This window comes from Rhinatrema bivittatum, chromosome 2 (assembly GCF_901001135.1).
Source record: "Rhinatrema bivittatum chromosome 2, aRhiBiv1.1, whole genome shotgun sequence".
NCBI classification, from domain to species: Eukaryota; Metazoa; Chordata; class Amphibia; order Gymnophiona; family Rhinatrematidae; genus Rhinatrema; species Rhinatrema bivittatum.
Genome location: NC_042616.1, coordinates 406,706,308 through 406,727,977, shown reverse-complemented (window position 1 = coordinate 406,727,977; position 21,670 = coordinate 406,706,308). Strand labels below are relative to the sequence as shown.

General features: G+C 43.7%; 1 protein-coding gene across 1 annotated transcript in view; it reads right to left on the bottom strand.

Annotated features, from left to right (window-relative positions):
- The window catches only part of TMPRSS6 (transmembrane serine protease 6), a 176,144-nt gene that overhangs the window by 133,591 nt on the left and 20,883 nt on the right, over positions 1–21,670 (bottom strand). The window contains exon 3 of the mRNA XM_029590066.1: positions 3,082–3,224. Within this exon, the coding sequence (XP_029445926.1) occupies positions 3,082–3,224 (143 nt within the window). The remainder of the gene's footprint in view (positions 1–3,081; positions 3,225–21,670) is intronic.

Genomic DNA, 21,670 nt, shown 5'->3' with positions numbered 1-21,670 from the left:
TCAACCTCCACTATAATTGGTTGTTATGGTTTGGGTGCACCAAATTTGAGGCCATCATAAAAGCCTTCTTCAGCTGATCAAATGCCAATTGCTGTTTGTGAGTTCACATGAAAGACGTTCCCTTCTTTAGAACCTCTGTTAGTGGAGCTGTCAATTTGGAGAAGCTCAGGATAAAATGTCGGTAAAAGTTTGTAAACCTCAGAAAGCTTTGGATTTCCTTAATGTTTCTCGGCACAAGCTATTGGGCCACTGCACTGACTTTACTGGGGTCCAACTGCATTCATTCGGGTAAAATTATGTGTCCCAGAAACTCCACTAAATCACCTGTTGAATTTACATTTCTTGAGGTTGGCATATAATATGTGTTTTTGGAGATGGTCCAGGACCTGACAAATCCTGCTGGTCATGCTCTGCCAGATCTTCAGAAAATATCAAGATATCATCTAGATACAGTAGATAACTACACTTTGATCAAACATCTCATGAAATATTTCATTCAGGTTTTGAAAGGTAGCATGTGTTACGCGCCCTGTCCGCGCACGGCCCGCACACGGGCCTGCTCACCTCCTTAACTTCCCTGCAGGTCATGGGTCAGCCTTCCCAGTGGCAGCCATGAGTTCCTCCAGGCCTCGGCGTCCCACGGTGGCAGGAATTCTGAAAATGCCCTGAGGGGCCACAATAAAGACACAAGCCCTCTTGACAGCACCTCTCTTTTTCCTCTTCAGAGAGGCAACGTTTTATTCCATCAACCAGCATGGGTTTCTCAGAGGTTAGCTGTCTGTTCATGAGCCTTATCTGTCTTTTCATGGTTTGTAATTCTCTTTCTTTCTATTAATTATGCTCTCCCAAATATCTCTAAATTCTGGTGCATAAAGTGAGCAAGGCTTCTAAGTTGGCTGGGGGTTCTAGTCAGGCAAGTTCATCCTTGATGTGGGCCACTAAAACCCACTGGAAGTGGGCACTCAGGGCCAGTTCAGTCCATCCAGATCATTCAACAATTGATTGAACTCCATGATATACTCAGTTACACTGTATTGGCCCTGATGAAACCCCAGGATCTTATTCTTTTGCCAATAGAACACGATATGAATCACCAAAGGCCTGTAAGAGGGTATCCATGAATGAGTTTACTCAGTTCAGGATCGTTTCATAACAAGGCTTTCTTTGAAAGCAGTCTGATCATAAAACTGACCTTTAGTGATTCTGATGGATAGGATTGTGGGTGCAAAAGGAACCATAACTTGCATTAATGCAAGAATCCCCTGCAACTCACTCCTATTGCCAACAAATTAGTTGAAATCAAGATTCTGGAGGTGTTGTTTCTTAACCAGAAGCCCCTGGAGGTCATGGAACTGGGTCTGCAACTCTTTCACTGACCCCATAAGGCCCTCTATGCATAACTGAAACTGCTCCATAGCCCAGCCTCAGTTTTGGGCTGGTCCAAGCTATCATGGCCCACTCTACTGGGGATGGGAAAGGCCAGGTGGCTAGGCAGGGTGTATCTGGGGTGCCTAGGTGGTCTGGAGCCTCTGTCTTCTACCTAAGGCAGCTATAATTACTTGCAGGTTGAGACCTTGGGTGCACGATTTCCAGGTGAGAGCAAGAGCCAGGATGGGCTGAAGACCAGAACCAGAGCAGGAAGCAAATGCATTGCCAAAGGCCAAGACCGGAGCCAAAAACATGAGCATAGTTGAAGGCTAAGACTGGAGGAAGAATCAGGAACATGACCAGGCAGCAGGTTAACATGGAGAAAACTTTGTATTGAGTATTGGACCAGCAAAGGTGTGGCAGATGGAACTCCTTATTTACAGCTGTCTATTTGGACCACACCTAATGCTGGTCTAATAGGGAGCTTCTGGAGGTGAGAACAACCCCAAAGCCCCCCTTGCCAGGGACATGCTCCCCCCCCCCATACTTTTCCCCAGTACCTTGGGGACTCCCCTTTACTTCTCCATGTACTGGGCCCTCCATTCCTCATGCAGTTGGGGGTTGCACCTCTTCTCTGTGCATCTCCACCTTCCCCATACATTAAGTCCATCTCCTCCACCTTTCTTCTTAATTTATCTCTCTCACACACTCACCCTACTGCTGCAGACCACCCTTAAAAAATGGACAATAAAGAGACTCAAGCGAACTGTTAGCTTACATTTTTATGTATTTGTTTCCACATTTTAGAGCCAGCACAGTAGGTGCATGGCCGCAGTTTATTTATTTATTTATTTTTTTGGTGAGTTTTATATATTGTCATTTGGTATCACCATCACATGTTTAGACTAGAATAGGTTCCCAGAAGTGGCCTAGGTCTTTTTTTTTTTTTTGTTATTAGTCTTTGGTGCCTCTACCAGAGAGCATCAGAGAAAGGGAATACAACATCAAATGGGGCGGCCATAGTCTGGAGGTAGGGCTCCCTAACTGCTTTGCTTGATATTTATTAGAGGATTCTTGCTAAGTCAGAGTCCCTGTGGCTCCACTGCACCATGGACTCTGACTTAAACACCAGGGGCCACATGGTCAATCCTGCTGCCCCTGACAAGTTCTCCAATGTAAGGGGTTTGATCCAAAAGCATAAAGATCCATTAAGTCAACTCCATATTTGGAAATTTTTTGTTTATTGTTGGAATGAAAATGAAATAAGCCCTCAGATCATAAAGAAATAAGAACAATATTTGGAAGTCAGTTTCTTCCCTACTTTTCTTTTTTGAGGTTTTGTTTATACACCTGAAAGTTAAGCAAAATCTTGCTCAAAGCCATCTAATGTGGCTTCAAACAGCGCTCTCCCTTCCCCTTCACCTGCCTCTAGGTATTGTTTTAATACGACATGCATGCTCTTCCTCAGTGTCCCTCTTTGATTGCATTCATCCACTGTACATCCATTTATTCCAGCCCAAAAGCACATGCATAAGAAATGCAAGATTTCAATCTGTGTGCATCCATAAAAATGGCAAACTGAGAGCCCTACTTCGAATCATAGTGAAATTTTAACAAACAAGAGAAATAAGCTGCCTGCTACACCACCTTCCCCAAACATTCATCTTAGGCTTAGTGCTAATGATGGAATGATCATCACACCCTGGCATATACCATTTTCTGGGCTTTTGCAGCTTCTGCCCGGAAAGCACTGGACTCTTGGCGGCTGAGGTCCTGCGTGAGCTCACGATTTAGGATACGGAGACTGCCAGCAAAAGTTTGACTGATAGTGGGCACCAAATGGCGAGGCCGGTATTCTGTTTCGAAAACAAGAAATGAATAAACAGAGAAGTGAACTCAGGGAATGGTAGATCCAGACAGATAAGTGCTAGCCAACATCCATTTATCACTTTTAAAATCTGTGCCAGCCTCTTTGTATTTCTCTGCCTTCCTTCCTCTCTGATTTCTTTCTCTTCTTTTTCTGTGGCTATAGAAGTTTACATCTCATCTTTCCTCAACTTCTTTTCTTTCTATCTCTGTCCTGTTACATTTTCTCATTTGCTCTTTATTTCTACTTTCTATCTCTCTCCTCTCTTTTCTTTTTCTTCCTGTCCACATTTCTCTGTTGGTTCAGGTACAGTAGGTTGCTGCCTGGAAGGAAGGAGATAGATAGATAACCTCTTGACGTCCCTTGCAGCCCTATCTTAAGAGTCTCTGATTCTTGTCTGTCTCTTCATATATATCTCTGTTTCCTTCTCCTTCATTGTCTCTCTTCTTTCCACCACTAAGAAATATCTTTTTCCCATCTCTTCTGCAGCTCCTATATCTTTCCCTTATTATTATTTTTCACAGATGCTCTAAAAGAGTTCTGAAAAATGTGGGCCTGAACCTAGCAATGTGTCCCTATATCTTATTTGGGGAGGGAGGAAGGGCCATGAGACAAAGCATTACAGTATTCACTCAACCAAGAAAATCAAAATCATAGAGCACGAAAGTGAAAAATGGGGAAAAGGAAGCAAGGTTCCAGGCCAGAGGCAAAAGAAGGTTCCAGGATGATGCCAATAGGTTCCAGGTCAGTGACCTGGCGTACACTGGCTGAAAATCACCACTTGCATTGGAAAGCAAGAGAGCCATTTGTAAGTAACTTCAAACATGTCCATTTCAAATTTACACTATTAACAGCTGATAAACACTCCAGCGTTTAATATCTGATAGATCTCATGATCTTCCTTTAGATGAATGCTACCATCAGGGGGATCTTGAAAAGAAAAATTTAGGAGTCGGACTGCTTTAACTTTTAATTAAGCACAAGTAATTGTCAAGACCAGTACTTGATTTTCCTACTGCTTAATGTCCTGAAGCTATGGCAATGAGGGTGGGAGCAGCAGGAATGTCTGATCCTGGAAGTGATAAGTCAAATTTAAACCTCACCCTGGACATTTCATTAAACAAAAGCTACAAGGACAATTGTTTTTATTTTAAAATTCTTTTATGCACACTCTTTGCCGTTTTTGCGAGCAAAGCCGACTTTGCAAAATTGAGCTCACTTTAGTACATCACCCTCTATGTCTACAACTCCAAGTATCATCTTCTCCTCTGTTCTTCTGTGACCTAGGACCAGGGCTGGATTAACACAGAGACTTTAGGGGCTGCAGTCCGTGCTCTGAGACTTAGGGGAGCCCCTCTTACAAACCTAATTCTTTTGTATTTGGTGGGGAGTTAGGGGGGGTTTCTCCTGATTTACAGTCTATTTCCTGCTCTTCCATATGAAAGTAGGAAGAAGGGAGCCTGGCTGGGGCTTGAAGATCCCTTCTCTCTACCCCCATCATCAGCACTATCAGGCCGATACAGGTGGAGCGCACTGTGTGCAAGTGCGAGAGAGAGGTAGAGAGAGAGCCTATGTGAGAGGGTATGTGCATGAGTGTGTGTGTGTGTGTGTGTGTGTGTGTGTGTGTGTGTGAGACAAAGACAGAGGGAGCCTGTGTGAGTGGGTGTGTGTGTGTGTTTATGAGAGGGACAGAGAAAGCCTATGTGAAGGCCTGTATGAGAGAGGGGTCAAACTGTGGTAGTGGAGGGCTGGGGAGTGGAAATAGAATGCAAGGAGTTGAGCATGGAGGGGGAGGGGAGGGGAGAGATCGTGGAGAGTGGAAGAATTGGGGCAAAAGAGAGCAGAGTGAAAAGAGATCTGGGCAGGAGAGTAGGGAGAGAGGTGGAAGGGACACTTACAGTGTATCTCTAGGGAAAGTCTGCTCAAAATATTTAAAACTCTACTTCTTTGAGCAACAACATTTCTGTATTACATTTTAAATGAATTAGTTATGTGAATTGTGTTATTTTAACCAATATAAAGTATGCAGAATTTTAACGTCTTGTGCGCAGAATTTTACATTTTTGTGCACAGAATTCCACCAGGAGGAGGGGGAGCAAACTAAGTGTGGAGAGAAACAAACCAAAGTGATATTTCCACACACCAAGCTCACCACCATAGCATTGCTAACTGCTTTTAAATTGGCTATAAAATACACAATAAGACTTAGCTAAATCGGGGTATATCTGAACAAGACCTCCACAAAAGGAAACATTTATATTTTTAAAATAATTCTTCATTATCAAAGATACAGTTCAGTTGTTTCTTCAAAAAAGGCCACAAAGAGCACTGCACGATCAATAATTTCAACATTAGAATTTTCTAAGTAATCAGTCAGATTTTGAAATTCTGACATTTGAGAAGGAAAACTGATCGGCGTGCTGCTTTTCTTTGGAAGAAAAAAGAGCTTTTTAGTAGCTGGTATCTCACTCTGTGGAATCTTCAAAACCTCCAATGCAAATTTTTTAAAAGTTAGCAAGGGTATTTCCCCTGCAATTATAGGAAAATTCAACAGTCTCAAATTTAAATGTCTCATATAGTTCTCTATCGATTCAATTCTTCTTAAAGATGAAATCCTTTCTGAGACCATTGTAACATTAATGCTTTGGAGGTTTTTTATATCACTAGTTATTTTCTTTATAGAATTATCTTGCTCCAAAAACTTTTGATTAGTGTCCTGTTCAAGTGCACCAACCTTAATCTGGTAGGAGACCATCAGAGGAGATATAATGAGGTCTATTTGAAAAAGCGGTAGTTACAGGGCTAGTAATTTGTAATTGTTTTTTCTTTTTTTTTTTTACTCCTCGCATAGTTTCATTCCCCCCACTATTTCCTATGTAATAAGAAAATGATTGTTTGCAATAAGAAATTTTTGAATTTTGTTTCTATGTTAAGGGCAGGAAAGCCCAATATTAAGATAATTTCTGTAATTTCCGATACAATAATTTATTGTATATTTTTGCAAAAATTGAGAAAAAAAAATACAGAATAAGAAAAAAGTCTAAAGAACTTCTATATAATTAATTTTAAAAAACGCAAAACAATTGGTTTTAAGCAGCCAGTAAAACTACCATAAAAATGTCATTGCATTATTCAAATAGTTCTTCTCTATGGATATGAGCTTGGAGTCTGAAGTCTATACAGGAAGGGACAGAATCTTAGTATAAATCCTGCACCTCCAGGTCTGTTAACACTCATTCTACCGCTACTGAAATTCCCCCAGCAACAGGCATGGAGCTTTTCCCCTTAGAAGACACCATACATAAAACAATATACAGTATTTGTAGCATACCCTACAGTCATGCTACCAGTAAGTCCTGGGTTTTCCTGTAAAGTCGGGGGATCTCCCTACCTATCAACTCTCTGGTGGATAAAGGATTTCTACACGGGTTGTTATGAGGTTTTATACTTTTTTTGATAGTTGGGCCTCTCCTGGAATTAGGGCACAAGGAACCCTGTGTTTGGGATGCCCAGGGATAGGGAAGGCCTGCCCATCTGAGATGGTGATCTGTTACATGAGGACCCCCGTCAGGGGTCTTCACCCTGGGGAAAGAGAGGGAGAGACTCTTTCAGACCAATGCAATACCATGCCCTGGTCGCAGCACATGGCTCAAGTGTGATTGGGCACAAAACTCAGAGAGAACTCACAGATCCCCCAATAAGCACACCATCCAACACAACAGGGAATCACATTAAATCATAACACTCATTTGTTATTACATGTCCTGTATAAACATTGATCTAAGTAAATTTCATCATACCTATATTCAATTTCAGAAACTGTAAACAATTTATTATATTGAACTTTCCATCATACATAAATATTTGCTTTACTTACACAATCTTTTAACAGTATCATATCATACAATACATATCACAATATACATATACCATCACCTTCAAAATATATATTGTGGTAAACTTATTACACAAATTGTCCGAATATGCCCTCAATTATACCACATCATGCCCACAACCCTAACCCACTAATATCACATAATCACATTCACTCATCACTCACTCCTTAAAAATCCCAGTCCCCACAAAATATGTCACCGTTCACCCTAATGGTCTATATATACTATTTATCAGAACACTTCCCTCCCATATATAGGTTCTTCAATTTTTAAGATATTCCTGTTCTCTCCACTAATAAGTTCCAAACTTAATCACCCAACAAGGTTCCTTGTTTCACCCTAATCTGGCTTCTTCAGGGGAAATCTTTTGTCATTTCTTAATTCTGACCATATGCTGTAACATCATGAACGGGCACTTAATTCATATACCACCGCATGTCTGGACTCTCAATGAAACTGTTTCACAATGACATCTGGTCTCCCACGACTCCACTACCCACTATCATGTTGTAGGGACTCCAAAACACATACCAACGGCCCGATACTCAAACCGGTCTTGCACAACCCTGCCACATATTAAACACCGATCTGAACGATGACCAAACACCGGTTAATTCACTTCACTCCGTGGAGAGATTCCACTGGCAACGCCTTCCTATAGACCTCCGATTCAAGCAGGACGCCTCAATCAGATCCCTATTGTGTTGGGTGGTCAAAGTGTGATTGGACATGAGTTTTGGACGTGCATCCATAACCCCCGATGCAAAACGGGGGTTAGCATTTTCAAAACAGCATCCCATCATGCAAAGCAGAACATTTAAAATATTCCTTAAATGAAGCCAGGAATAAGAGAAACCCAAAGCAAGGCTAAATAGCCCGGTATTTTCCTTTGAGCCCAGGGTCTCAGCAGAACAGAGACGTGTGGGAGCCACACATCTCTAGAGAAAGTAGGCAGGCGTTAACTTTGGAGAAACTCAAAAAGTGTACAAAAAAGCGTAAATTACTGCTTTTCTGTACTTCCTCCGACTTAATATCAAGGTGATATTAAGTCGGAGGAACTAAAAAATTAGAAATGTCCCAAAAAATAAAATTAAAAAAAAATAAAGGGTGCTGGGAGACAGTTTAGGAAAAGGGATGCTCAAGTAACGAGCATCCATTTTCCTAACCTGTGGCTGTATAAGGCAGGGTCCACCATGCTGCAATTAACATGGTGGCAGGCAGGAATTCCCTTCTCCTATTTTTTATGTTTGTGCCTCAGTGGATTATGGGGTTTAGTGGGTGGTGTATGGGAGGAAGGGTTTTGAAAAATGCAGGAACAGGGATTGGTGGCCTTTGCAAGGGCTGTTAGGAGTGAAGGAGAGGTGAGGAGCGTGTGTGCTTGGTGCCTTTTTTGCCTTACCTGGGATCGTTGAGGCAGCTCCTTGCAAGGTCTCTTGACGGTTGGCGTGGTGGGGGTATTTTGACACGGTGGGGGGGGGGGGGGGGGTGTTTCTCATGGCAGGGGGTTTTTCTTCTCTGTGATTTTTCCTTTTTATGCTTTTGTGTTTCCTTTTTCCTGCCTTATTTTTGGCGTGTTTGTGTTGGTGGCCTGTATGTTGCAGGCTCAAAAAGCAGAGCAGGTCCTTGAGTGGATGCTGTTGAAGACCAGTGTTGGTGCATTTTTCCCAGGTCGGGGGGTTGGCAGAAAGGAGGAGAGGTATCTGGGATTGCTTGAGGTAGCCCCAATGCCGGTTCATTTGACCACAATGTGGGAGTGCGTGGGGAGTTACCCAAATCAGTTAGCAGTGGATATGTTGAGGGAGGGATTTGGGAAGGAGGTTTTTGGATTCCTTATGAGGAGCCAGGGAAATGGGACTTACTGAGGAATGCAAGGTCTGCAAGTCATTTGGTGAAGGTGGTATTTAATAAGTTAGGGAGTGAATTGAGGTTAGGGCGCATAGTGGGGCCGTTCGTGGCACCGCCATTCGAGACTATGCATTTGTTTCTGTTGTCGTTGGTTCTGAAGAAGGAGGTAGGCAAATTTAGACTTGTTATAAATGTATCTTTTCCATTAGGGAATTCTGTTAATGATTTTATTACTAAGGCAAAGTGTTATGTGCCTATTTGTCATTTGATGACTCAGTGTCATTGGTTAGAAGTGTGGGTAGGGGGGCTCTGATGGCAAAGGCAGACATAGAGTCAGCTTTCGTCTGCTGCTAATTCATCCAAGTAGTTTTCCTTTGCTGGGTTTTACTTTTCAGGGTAGGTATTTTGTCGATGGTTGTTTACCGATGGGGTATGTGGTGTTTTGTGCATTGTTTGAGACATTCAGTATGTTCATTCATTGGGTGACGGGTGCAGTTCACGAGTATGTCATCCATGTTGCACTACTTGGATGATTTTTTGTTTGTGCATCTGGCGAAGACAACTATGGGTACTATTCAAGGTTTTTAGAGGTGGCTGGGGCATTTGGCATTCCCATTGCTAAGCAGAAAATGGAGGGTCTGGTGGGGAGACTTACCTTTTAGGGGACTGAACTGGACTCGGATGCTATGGTATCAAGGTTACCGGTGGAAAAGGTTCAGAGATTGAAGGAGTTGGTATGGCTAGTGGGTTCTGCTAATAAAATGATGTTGAAGTTGATGCAGTCTTGAGTTGGGTCTCTGAAGTTTGCATGCAGGGTGATCCTGATGGAACAGGCTTTTATAAGGCAGTTGTCAGTTTCTACATCAGGGGTCTTAAGACAGCATCATTTCATTCGGGCTTGTATAAGGATTAAGGAAGAGTTGAGGGTTTGGGAAACCTTTTTGGAATCCTTTAATGGGGTGTGCATTATGCAGGGGAAATGGTATCCAATAGGGACTTGGAACTGTATTCAGATGCGGCAGGGACATGCAGTTTTGGGGTGTATTGGCAGGTAGCTTGGTGTGCCGGTGGATGGCCTCACTCACGGGTGGAGAGCAATGTTACAAGGAACATAACTTTCTTGGAGTTGTTTCCCATTGTGGTGGCTTTGGCTTTGTGGGACCACCATCTGAGGGACAGGAAGGTTGTATGCTGGTGTGACAATCGTGGGGGGTGGAAGTGATAAATTGTCAGTCTGAAAAATATCAGAAGGTATCGGCTTTGTCGTGGGAATTAGTGTTGTTATGTTTGAGTTGGAATGTTTCGACTACTGCCAGACATGTTCCTGGGGCGGACAACTTAATAGCGGATGCTCTTTCTTGTTTTAAGTGGGATGTAATTCGGAGATTGGCCCCACAAATGGATGTGATGGAAGCAGATGGTCCAGAATATCTTTGGAAGTTTGGCCTGATGAAGCACGGGACATAATTCGGACTTCAGTGGTGTCAAGAACATGGGCATCATATATGAGGGGTAGAGGTGTTGTGTCCTGTTTTGAGTACTGGTGGGTGGTGTGTAGGGCCGGTTCCTGAATCTACAATTTTACATAATATTTTGTGGGTGAAGCAGGTGGGGTATTCATTGGCGACAATGCAAGTGCAGTTGGCGGGTTTTTCATTTTTTTCAGACGATTTTGGGTTGGGGTAATTCTATGGGTAGTTTTGCAGTCAAGCGAATTTAAAGGGGGTGGGGGAGAGGAGGAGGGGTGGTGAAGGATAAACGTAGGCCAATTCATCATAAGGAACTGCTGGTTATTTCACAGCATCTGTTGGAGGTCTGTTGATCAGAATATGAAGTGGTGTTTTGGGTTGTGTTTTCATTCACCTTTTTGGGGGCTTTGTGAGTGGGAGAGCTGGAAGCTGAGTCAGGGGTGCGCTTGGGAATTGGGGGTTACTGAGGGCAAATGTATCTGATTTTAGGATCGTATTATGTTTAGAATACACAGATCTAAGGTTGATCAGGGGCCAAGGGGTACACGATTACTTTGGGATGTGCGATGCACTTCTTGGTGTGTCCTGTTAGGTGTTCACAGGCTTTTATACAAATTAGACCATCAGTTAAGGAGCATTTTTTGGTGCTTGCTGATGGGTCTCTAGTGTCACACTATCAGTTTGCAAGTGTCTTGAGGTTGGAGATAGTGCACATGAGGTGGAATGTGAATGTGAATGTGTATAAGAACCATTCATTTAGGATTTGTGTGACCAATAGTGCTGCAGAGGTGGGTCTGTTGGATGATCAGATTTGGGATATTGGGAGGTGGCATTCCAAGTTGTTTGCATCATATGAGAGACAGGATTTTTAGGAAGTGTCCTGTTGAAATTGATGGGGGAATTTAGAGTGGTGTTTAACTGAGAAATTACTACTTCCCTGATTTTTTACCCGCTGGTGAGAAATTGTACATGTGCATGCTATGCAAAGAGCTCCTGGCTCTCAGAGAACAAGTCCGATATCTGGAGGCTAGAGTGGCAGACCTGGAGGAGCTGAGGCAGACAGAGAAGTATATAGATGAGACCTTCAGGGACATAGTAGCCAAGTCCCAACTTCAGACTGGCAGCCCTGGTGCTGCCTTGGAGGAAGAAGGTCTCATGATTGGAGAGCATCAACCTGGTGCAGCAGGAAAGGATCCTGTAGCAAGGACCTGCTCTCCAGGTGATGCATTGTCTTTTCGCACCGAGGATATATCCCCATGGCCTATTGCCCAGGAGGGAAGGGTTAGGTCGGCCATCATTGTTGGTGATTCGATTATTAGGAATGTGGACAGTTGGGTGGCTGCTGGGTGTGAGGATCGCCTGGTAACATGCCTACCTGGTGCGAAGATGGCGGACTTCACGCATCACCTAGATATGATTTTAGATAGTGTTGGAGAGGAGCCGGCTGTTGTGGTACATGTGGTCACCAACGACATAGGAAAAAGTGGGAGGGAGGTTCTGGAAGCCATATTTAGGCTTTTAGGTAGAAAGCTTAAATCCAGAACCTCCAGGGTAGCATTCTCTGAAATGAAATGCTCCCTGTTCCATGCGCAGGACACCAGAGGCAGGCAGAGCGCGGGATTCTCAATGAGTAGATGAGACGATGGTGCAAGGAAGAGGGATTCAGTTTTGTTAGGAACTGGGGAACCCCTTTTGGGGAAGGGGGAGTCTCTTCCAAAGGGATGGGCTCTACCATAACCAGGGTGGAACCAGACTGCTGGCGCTAACCTTTAAAAAGGCGATAGAGCAGCTTTTAAACTAGAACAAAGGGGAAAGCCGTCAGTCGCTCAGCAGCGCATGGTTCGGAAACAGGTATCTTCAAAAGATACTAATGATGCATTAGAATTAGGCATCCCAACAGTGAGGTTCCAATAATAAGAAAAGTAGTCCAAGTGCCTGTAACTAAAAGCTCACCTGAGCTAAACAATTCTAACTTATCCCTATCAATTAAAAAGCAGAATGAAAATACAAATAAAAAACAAACTTTGAAATGTTTGTGTGCTAATGCCAGAACTCTAAGAAGTAAAATGGGAGAATTAGAATGTATAGCAGTGAATGATGACATAGACTTAATTGGCATCTCAAAGACATGGATGAGGAGGACAACCAATGGGACAGTGCTATACTGGGGTACAAATTATATCGCAATGACAGAGAGGAGCACCCAGGAGGCGGTGTGGCGCTTTATGTCTGGGATGGCATAGAGTCCAACAGGATAAACATCCTGCATGAGAATAAATGCACACTTGAATCTTTATGGGTAGAAATCCCTTGTGTGTCGGGGAAGACTATAGTGATAGGAGTTTACTACCGTCCACCTGGTCAAGATGGTGAGATGGACAGTGAAATGCTAAGAGAAATTAGGGAAGCTAACCAAATTGTTAGTGCGGTAATAATGGGAGACTTCAGTTACCCCAATATTGACTGGGTAAATGAATCATCAGTACATGCTAGAGATATAAAGTTCCTGGATGGAATAAATGACATTTTTATGGAGCAATTGGATCAGGAACCAAAAAGAGAGGGAGCAATTTTAGATCTAATTCTCAGTGGAGCACAGGATTTGGTGAGAGAGGTAACTGTGGTGGGGCCGCTTGGCAATAGTGATTATAATATGATCAAATTAGAATTAATGACTGGAAGGGGGACAGTAAGCAAATCCACGGCTCTCGCGCTAAACTTTCAAAAGGGAAACTTTGATAAAATGAGAAAAATTGTTAGAAAAAAACTGAAAGGAGCAGCTACAAAGGTAAAAAGTGTGCAAGAGGCGTGGTCATTGCTAAAAAATACCATCCTAGAAGTACAGTCCAGATGTATTCCACACATTAAAAAAGGTGGAAAGAAGGCAAAACGATTACCGGCATGGTTAAAAGGGGAGGTGAAAGAAGCTATTTTAGCCAAAAGATCTTCATTCAAAAACTGGAAGAAGGATACAACAGAAGAAAATAGGATAATGCATAAGCGTTGTCAAGTTAAATGTAAGACATTGATAAGACAGGCTAAGAGAGAATTTGAAAAGAAGTTGGCCGTAGAGGCAAAAACTGACAGTAAATACATTTTAAACTATATCCAAAGCAGAAAGCCTTTCAGAGAGTCAGTTGGACCGTTAGATGATCGAGGGGTTAAAGGGGAACTTAGAGAAGTGCCCCTTTAACCCCTCGAAAAGATTAAATGATTTCTTTGCTTCAGTGTTTACTGAGGAGGATGTTGGGGAGGTACCCGTACTGAAGAAGGTTTTCATGGGTAATGATTCAGATGGACTGAACCAAATCACGGTGAACCTAGAAGATGTGGTAGGCCTGATTAACAAACTGAAGAGTAGTAAATCACCTGGACCAGATGGTATACACCCCAGAGTTCTGAAGGAACTCAAAAATGAAATTTCAGACCTATTAGTAAAAATTTGTAACCTATCATTAAAATCATCCATTGTACCTGAAGACTGGAGGATAGCTAATGTAACCCCAATATTTAAAAAGGGCTCCAGGGGTGATCCGGGAAACTACAGACCAGTTAGTCTGACTTCAGTGCCAGGAAAAATAGTGGTAAGTGTTCTAAATTTCAAAATCACAGAACACATAGAAAGACATGGTTTAATGGAACAAAGTCAGCATGGCTTTACCCAAGGCAAGTCTTGCCTCACAAATCTGTTTCTCTTTTTTGAAGGAGTTAATAAACATGTGGATAAAGGTGAACCGGTAGATGTAGTATACTTGGATTTTCAGAAGGCATTTGACAAAGTTCCTCATGAGAGGCTTCTAGGAAAAGTAAAATGTCATGGGATAGGTGACGATGTCCTTTTGTGGATTACAAACTGGCTAAAAGACAGGAAACAGAGAGTAGGATTAAATGGACAATTTTCTCAGTGGAAGGGAGTGGACAGTGGAGTGCCTCAAGGATCTGTATTGGGACCCATACTTTTCAATATATTTATAAATGATCTGGAAAGAAATACGACGAGTGAGGTAATCAAATTTGCAGATGATACAAAATTGTTCAGAGTAGTTAAATCACAAGGAGATTGTGATGAACTGCAGGAAGACCTTGTAGACTGGAAAATTGGGCATTGAAATGGCAGATGAAATTTAATGTGGATAAGTGCAAGGCGATGCATATAGGGAAAAATAACCCATGCTATAGTTACACATTGTTAGAGTCCATATTAGGTGCTACCACCCAAGAAAGAGATTTAGGCGTCATAGTGGATAACACATTGAAATCGTCGGTTCAGTGTGCTGCGGCAGTCAAAAAAGCAAACAGAATTTTGGGAATTATTAGAAAGGGAATGGTGAATAAAAGAGAAAATGTCATAATGCCTTTGTATCGCTCCATCGTGAGACCGCACCTTGAATACTGTGTACAATTCTGGTCGCCACATCTCAAAAAAGATATAATTGCGATGGAGAAGGTACAGAGAAGGGCGAGGAAAATGATAAGGGGAATGGAACAGCTCCCCTATGAGGAAAGACTAAAGAGGTTAGGACTTTTCAGCTTGGAAAGGCTGAGGGGGGATATGATAGAGGTGTTTAAAATCATGAGAAGTCTAGAATGGGTAGATGTGAATCGGTTATTTACTCTTTCGGATAATAGAAAGACTAGGGGGCACTCCATGAAGTAAATGTGGCACATTTAAACTAATCGGAGAAAGTTGTTTTTCACTCAACGCACAATTAAACTCTGGAATTTGTTGCCAAAGGATGTGGTTAGTGCAGTTAGTATAGCTGTGTTTAAAAAAGGATTGGATAAGTTCTTGGAGGAGATATCCATTACCTGCTATTAATTAAGTTGACTTAGAAAATAGCCACTGCTATTACTAGCAACGGTAACATGGAATAGACTTAGTTTTTGGGTACTTGCCAGATTCTTATGGCCTGGATTGGCCACTGTTGGAAACAGGATGCTGGGCTTGATGAACCCTTGGTCTGATCCAGTATGGCATGTTCTTATGTTCTTATGTTCTTATGATCATTTCCTTTTCTTTAGTATAGATAGGTGTATCCAGAACAAGTGATTTATGCACCTCTTCCAGCAGATGGAGACGAAGCAAAGCTGACATCACAGTATATATATACCCCTGCAGTGACATCAGTCTGCCAGTATTATCTGCAAAAGCCAACTGTGGACAGACTGCAAAACTTGATTATTACCAGATAACCATTCTAGCACTCAGCCAACAGGAAAACACTGAGCTCAGACAAAGAACATGTTAACATTAGTCTAGGGACTGGACTAACACTTACCAGTAATCCCTGGAACATGCAGCTACACAGGAGGATAATGGCATAACCCACTGGCAGCCAAGGGCGGGAAGGTGGATGCACCTGTCTATTAGGGATGTGAATCGTTTTTCTGACGATATTTTCAAACTCGTCAGAAATCGGGGGCTCCCTGAAACCGATAGGAAAACCCCACAAAATTGTTCGTGGGGTTCTCTTATCGTTTTGGGGGAGGGTGGGAATAATGGCACACAAAAACAACCTCTAAACCCACCCCGACCCTTTAAAACACATCCTTTAGCTTCCCCCACCCTCCTGACCCCCCCCCCCCAAAACTTTTTAAAAGTACCTGGTGGTCCAGTGGGGTCCCGGGAGCAATCTCCCGCTCTTGGGCCGTCGGCTACCACTAATCAAAATGGTGCTGATGGCCCTTTGCCCTTACCAAGTGACAGGGTATCCGTGCCATTGGCTGGCTCCTGTTACATGGTAGGAGTAATGGACGGCCTGCGCCATCTTTAAAAATGACGCAGGCCACCTGTCTTAGCATTAACACAGGTTGGAGATACCAAAGTTACTCCCGAACATGTGTGAAGGCGGCGTCCTCCTGGGCCTGCACACGCAAACAATAATACCTAGAGAAGTATGCAAGGAAGACCATGTTGCAGCTTGGCAAATGTCGATGGGAAACAACAATCTAATCTCTGCCTTTGACACTGCCTGAGCCCTAGTGGAATGAGCCCTAACCTGACTAGGCAACAGCTGTCCAGCTGTCCAGCTGGCTCACCCTTCTTACTTCCACCATGAAGAACAAACAGGTAATCTGCCTTCCTGAGAGATTTAAAAACCTCCAAATATCTCACAATATGCCTCTTGACATCCAAGAGCCGTAACAGGCAAAATTCCTCTGCATCTCTTTCCTTGTGCAGAGATGGCAGGGAAATGGACTGATTCAAGTGAAAATCTGAAATCACTTTTGGAAAAAAGGAAGGAACAGTGCACAGCTGTATCACACCTGGAGTCATACGAAGGAACGGCTCTCGACAAGACAAGGCCTGTATTTCGGATACTCTATGCACCAAACAAATTACCACAAGAAACACCGTTTTCAAGGTCAGTAACCGCAAGGAGAGGGTATGCATCAGTCAAAAAGTAGGGCCCACTAAAAAAATACAAAAGATTCCACAAGGGCACCGGTAACCACAAGGGAGAAGATGTTTCACAGCTTTCAAGAAACAGGCCACATCTGAATGAGCCAACAAGGGTCCACCATTCACCTGACCCCTGAAACAGGCAAGAGCTGCCACCTGCAACTTTAATGAATTAAGGGCCAACCCTTTATTCAATTCATCCTGCATAAATTCCAAAATGAGTGGGATCTTAACCGAACAAGGAAGAACCCCTCGATCTTCACAGCAAGCCTCAAACACTTGCCAAACACACATGTATACTAAGGAAGTGGAAAACTCTCTCGCTTGTAGCAAGGTAGCAATCACCGCAGTAGAATATCCACACTTCAGCAAGTGAGCTCTCTCAAGGGCCATAAGACAAAATTGAGTCAGATCTTTGTGACGAACAGGCCCCTGCTGCAGAAAATCCCTGTGTGCCAGAAACCTGAGGGGGGAATCCACCAGGAGCCTTCACAGATCTGAATACCATAGTCTTCTGGGCCAATCTGGTACCACCAAAAGCAGCATCCACCTGTGACTCTCGAACTTCCGAATCATCCTGCCCAACATGGGCCACTGGGGGGAAGCATATAGCAGCTTGCCCTTCAGCCACTCCTTCACGAGGGCATTGATGCCCAGGGACTTTGGCTCTCTCCTGTGACTGAAGAAACAAGGAACCTTTGCACTGCGAGAAGTCACCAGCAGGTCCAGAAACGGAAGGCCCCAGCGATCCACTATCAGCTGAAATGCCTCGTCTGACAATTCCCAGTCTCCTGGGTCCAGACACTTTCTGCTGAGAAAGTCTTTTCTTACATTGTCTTTTCCTGCTATGAGTGAGGCTGAGTTCTCCTGAAGATGCACTTCTGCCCATTCCATAAGTTGGGCAATTTCGTACGATACTTGCTGGCTCTTGGTTACTCCCTGCCTATTGATGTAAGCAACTGTCATTGCATTGTCCAACATTATTCGGATTGCTCAAACCTGTAATCAATCACAAGCATGCCAACTGGATGGCATGGGCTTCCAGCCGATTGATGCTTCAGAGAGATTCTTCTGTACTCCAGCGCCCTTGTGCTGTCAGCTCCTTATAGTGAGCTCCCCAACCCTGGAGACTCACATATGTTGTGAGAACTAGCTAGCTAGTCTGATGATCTTAGGGAAAACTCCTTTCTCAGATGATCTGCTTCTAACCACCACTGTAGGGTGGGCAGATTTCCATTGGCAGGTGAAGCCGAATCGAATAGTCCTGAGACTGTGGGCTCCAATGAGACAACAGAGTGTGCTGAAGAGGCCGTATATGCGCCCTCACCCACGGCACCACTTCCAGGGTCACTGCCATCAATCCGAGCACCTTTAGATAGGACCACAGTGTCGGGTGTATTGTGTTTATCAACAGACTAATATGGGCCATTTTCCCTAAATCTTTCTTAGGTACCAACATTAATGTTTCTAGTACTATAGAAAACTGGTGGTAGTTGCACTCTAGTTCATCCTCTGTGTTCCCATACTTTACAAAGGCATTGTGTAAACTACAAAGTCAGCATAGGTTGATATTGTAGATTTGGACTTGAGTAGTGGTTTTCTTATTTCTGAGAGCTCTTCAAGTTCCTTTGTCATCAGCTGAAGTGCATAAGTACAGTTAATAGCTTCTGGGTATTTACAAGGGCTTGACCTCAAATGCTGTGCCTGTCCATCCAGGCCTTGTGTCCCTACAAGGTACTGACCTCTAACACTGTGCCTGTCCATCCAGGCTATATGTCCCTACAAGGGCTTAACCTCTAATGCTGTGCCTGCCCATCCAGCCTTTACGTCCCTACAAGGGCTTGGCTTCTAATGCTGTGCCTGTCCGTCCAGGATTTACGTCCCTACAAGGGCCTGACCTCTAATGCTGTGCCTCTCTGTCCAGGCCTTATGTTGCTACAAGGGCTTGACCTCTAATGCTGTGCCTGTCCATCCAGGCCTTTTGTCTATACAAGGGCTTGACCTCTAATACTGTGCCTGTCCGTCCAGGCCTTATATCCCTACAAGGGCTTGGCCTCTAATGCTGTGCCTGTCCATCCAGAATTTATGTCCCTACAAGGGCCTGACCTCTAATGCTTTGCCTGTCCGTCCAGGCCGTATGTCCGTACAAGGGCTTGACCTCTAACGCTGTACCTGTCCGTCCACTGTCCAGGCCTTACGTCTCTACAAGGGCCTGACCTCTAATGCTTTGCCTGTCCGTCCAGGCCGTATGTCCGTACAAGGGCTTGACCTCTAACGCCGTACCTGTCCGTCCACTGTCCAGGCCTTACGTCTCTACAAGGGCCTGACCTCTAATGCTTTGCCTGTCCGTCCAGGCCGTATATCTCTACAAGGGCCTGACCTCAAATGCTGTTCCTGTCTGTCCACACAAACCCAGAGAACCTTAATATTAACACGACCCACAATATATATATGAACATGAAAAATGTTTTATTAAGAATAATACATCCTAACTAGACACATATTACTAACTAACCAAACACCATTCTCACTCATTCACACATTAAAAACAAAAAATGTGAATAACATGTAGGCGGGCATATTAGCAGCATAAATGTATCTCAATAACAAGAACATTCTTCTTGTATACTTTCTTTATAAATATATTGCACACTTGTTAGCATTTAAATTTTAACAGATCACAACACTTTATACTTGTTCAAATTCTTTACTGGTGGCTGTTATAATGTCTCAATGTTAATCAAGACTTATTTTCAACACCACGATGTTCTCCTTCAGTCACTAGCATAGTAAAACTTCGTTTTGCATTGTGTTCTGCTCCATTATCCACCGCCACAATGCTGATATACTTAGAATCAATCCCCGTTTAAAGTAGATCCCGACGAAGATCTCCGTTTCACCTGTCTAGCAGGCTTCCTCAGGGGAAATTTTCACATACCAGACAACTGCCGTTTGCTGTTTGCTGTTGCTGTTGCAGTTTGCTACCAGTTGATGAAGATTAATGAACATTGATGAAGGAGATACACAGTTGAATTTTCGGATAAGTAGTTATTTGGAAGCAATCAGCGGTAGTGCTATAAGCCGGCAGTTGTCTGGTATGTGAAAGTGCTATAAGATGGCAGTTGTCTGGTATGTGAAAATTAGTAATATGTGTCTAGTTAGGATGTATTATTCTTAATAAAACATTTTTCATGTTCATATATATATTGTGGGTCGTGTTAATATTAAGGTTTTCTGGGTTTGTGTGGTTACATTGAATATTGGAGAACTAATTAAATTGTTGCCCCTAGTATAGTAGTTCCTGTCTGTCCAGCTTGGAGCTTAGATATTTCATATGCTCAATAGTTTTCATGGCCTGCATAATATGGGCCATTTTCCCTAAATCTTTCTTAGGTGCCAACATTAATGTTTCTAGTACTATGGAAAACTGGTGGTAGTTGTATTCTTGTTCATCCTCTGTGTTCCCATAGTTTACAAAAGCACTGTGTAAACTACAAAGTCAACATAGGTTGATATTGTAGATTTGGTCTTGAGCAGCAGTTTTCTTATTTCTGAGAGCTCTTCAAGTTCCTTTGTCATCAGCTGACATGCATAAGTATAATTAATAGATTCTTGGTATTCACTCGACGCCAACGCAACCACCACACTCTAGGGGCCAACCCATTTCAGGGAGCCCTTTCCTGCGCTAAGGAAAGGTAGCTCTTCCTGGGTGTAACCAGCCTATCTCTTAGTACCCTCTGACCCACACTGAACCAGAACCGCTGTTCACATGGAAACCTCCTCCATGTTGACTCGCCACGCTTGAAGGCACGTGCTCCACTCTAGGGGCCATCCCATTTCAGGGAGCACTTTCCTGCGCAAAGGAAAGGGAACTCTCCCCGGGTGTAGCCAGCCCATCTCTTAGTACCCGTTGACCCTTGTTGAACCAGAACCGCTGTTCACATGGAAACCTCCTCCATGTTGACTCACCACGTTTAAAGGCACGTGCTCCACTCTAGGGGCCATCCCATTTCAGGGAGCACTTTCCTGCGCAAAGGAAAGGGAACTCTCCCCGGGTGTAGCCAGCCCATCTCTTAGTACCCGTTGACCCTTGTTGAACCAGAACCGCTATTCACATGGAAACCTCCTCCACGCCGACTCGCTACGCTTGAAAGCTCGTGCATCACTCTAGGGGCCAACCCATTTCAGGGAGCCCTTTCCTGTGCAAAGGAAAGGGAACTCTCCCCGGGTGTAGCCAGCCTATCTCTTAGCACCTGTTGACCCATGTTGAATCGCTGTTCACATGGAAACCTCCTCCATGTTGACTTGCTACACTTGAAGGCTCGTACTCCACTCTAGCGGCCAACAGCCCATTCTAGGGAGCCCTTTCCTGTGCAAAAGAAAGGGAACTCTCCCTAGGTATAGCCAGCCTCTCTCTTAACACCCGCTGACCCATGTTGAACCACTGTTCACATGGAAACCTCCTCCGCCTCGGCCTTGAAAATTCTCGTTTGTATATCTGCTATGTCCACCAGATTTTAAAAGACCAGCGAGAGCTCACTAGACGCCAACAGAAACACCCCACTCTAGGGGCAAACCATTCTAGAGAGCCCTTTCCTGTGCAAAGGAAAGGGAACTCTCCCCGGGGCCAGCCTGTCTTGCCCCTATCAAAACCAGAGGGACCTTACTACCTCAGCTCTGCCAGCCTGTCTTGCCCCTATCAAAACCACAGGGACCAGACTACCTCCGCTCTGCCAGCCTGTTTTGCACCTATCAAATTTCTGCCACTCTGCCTTGCTGCTATACACCAGACGACTCACTCTACTCCTTGTGGTGTTCTTGC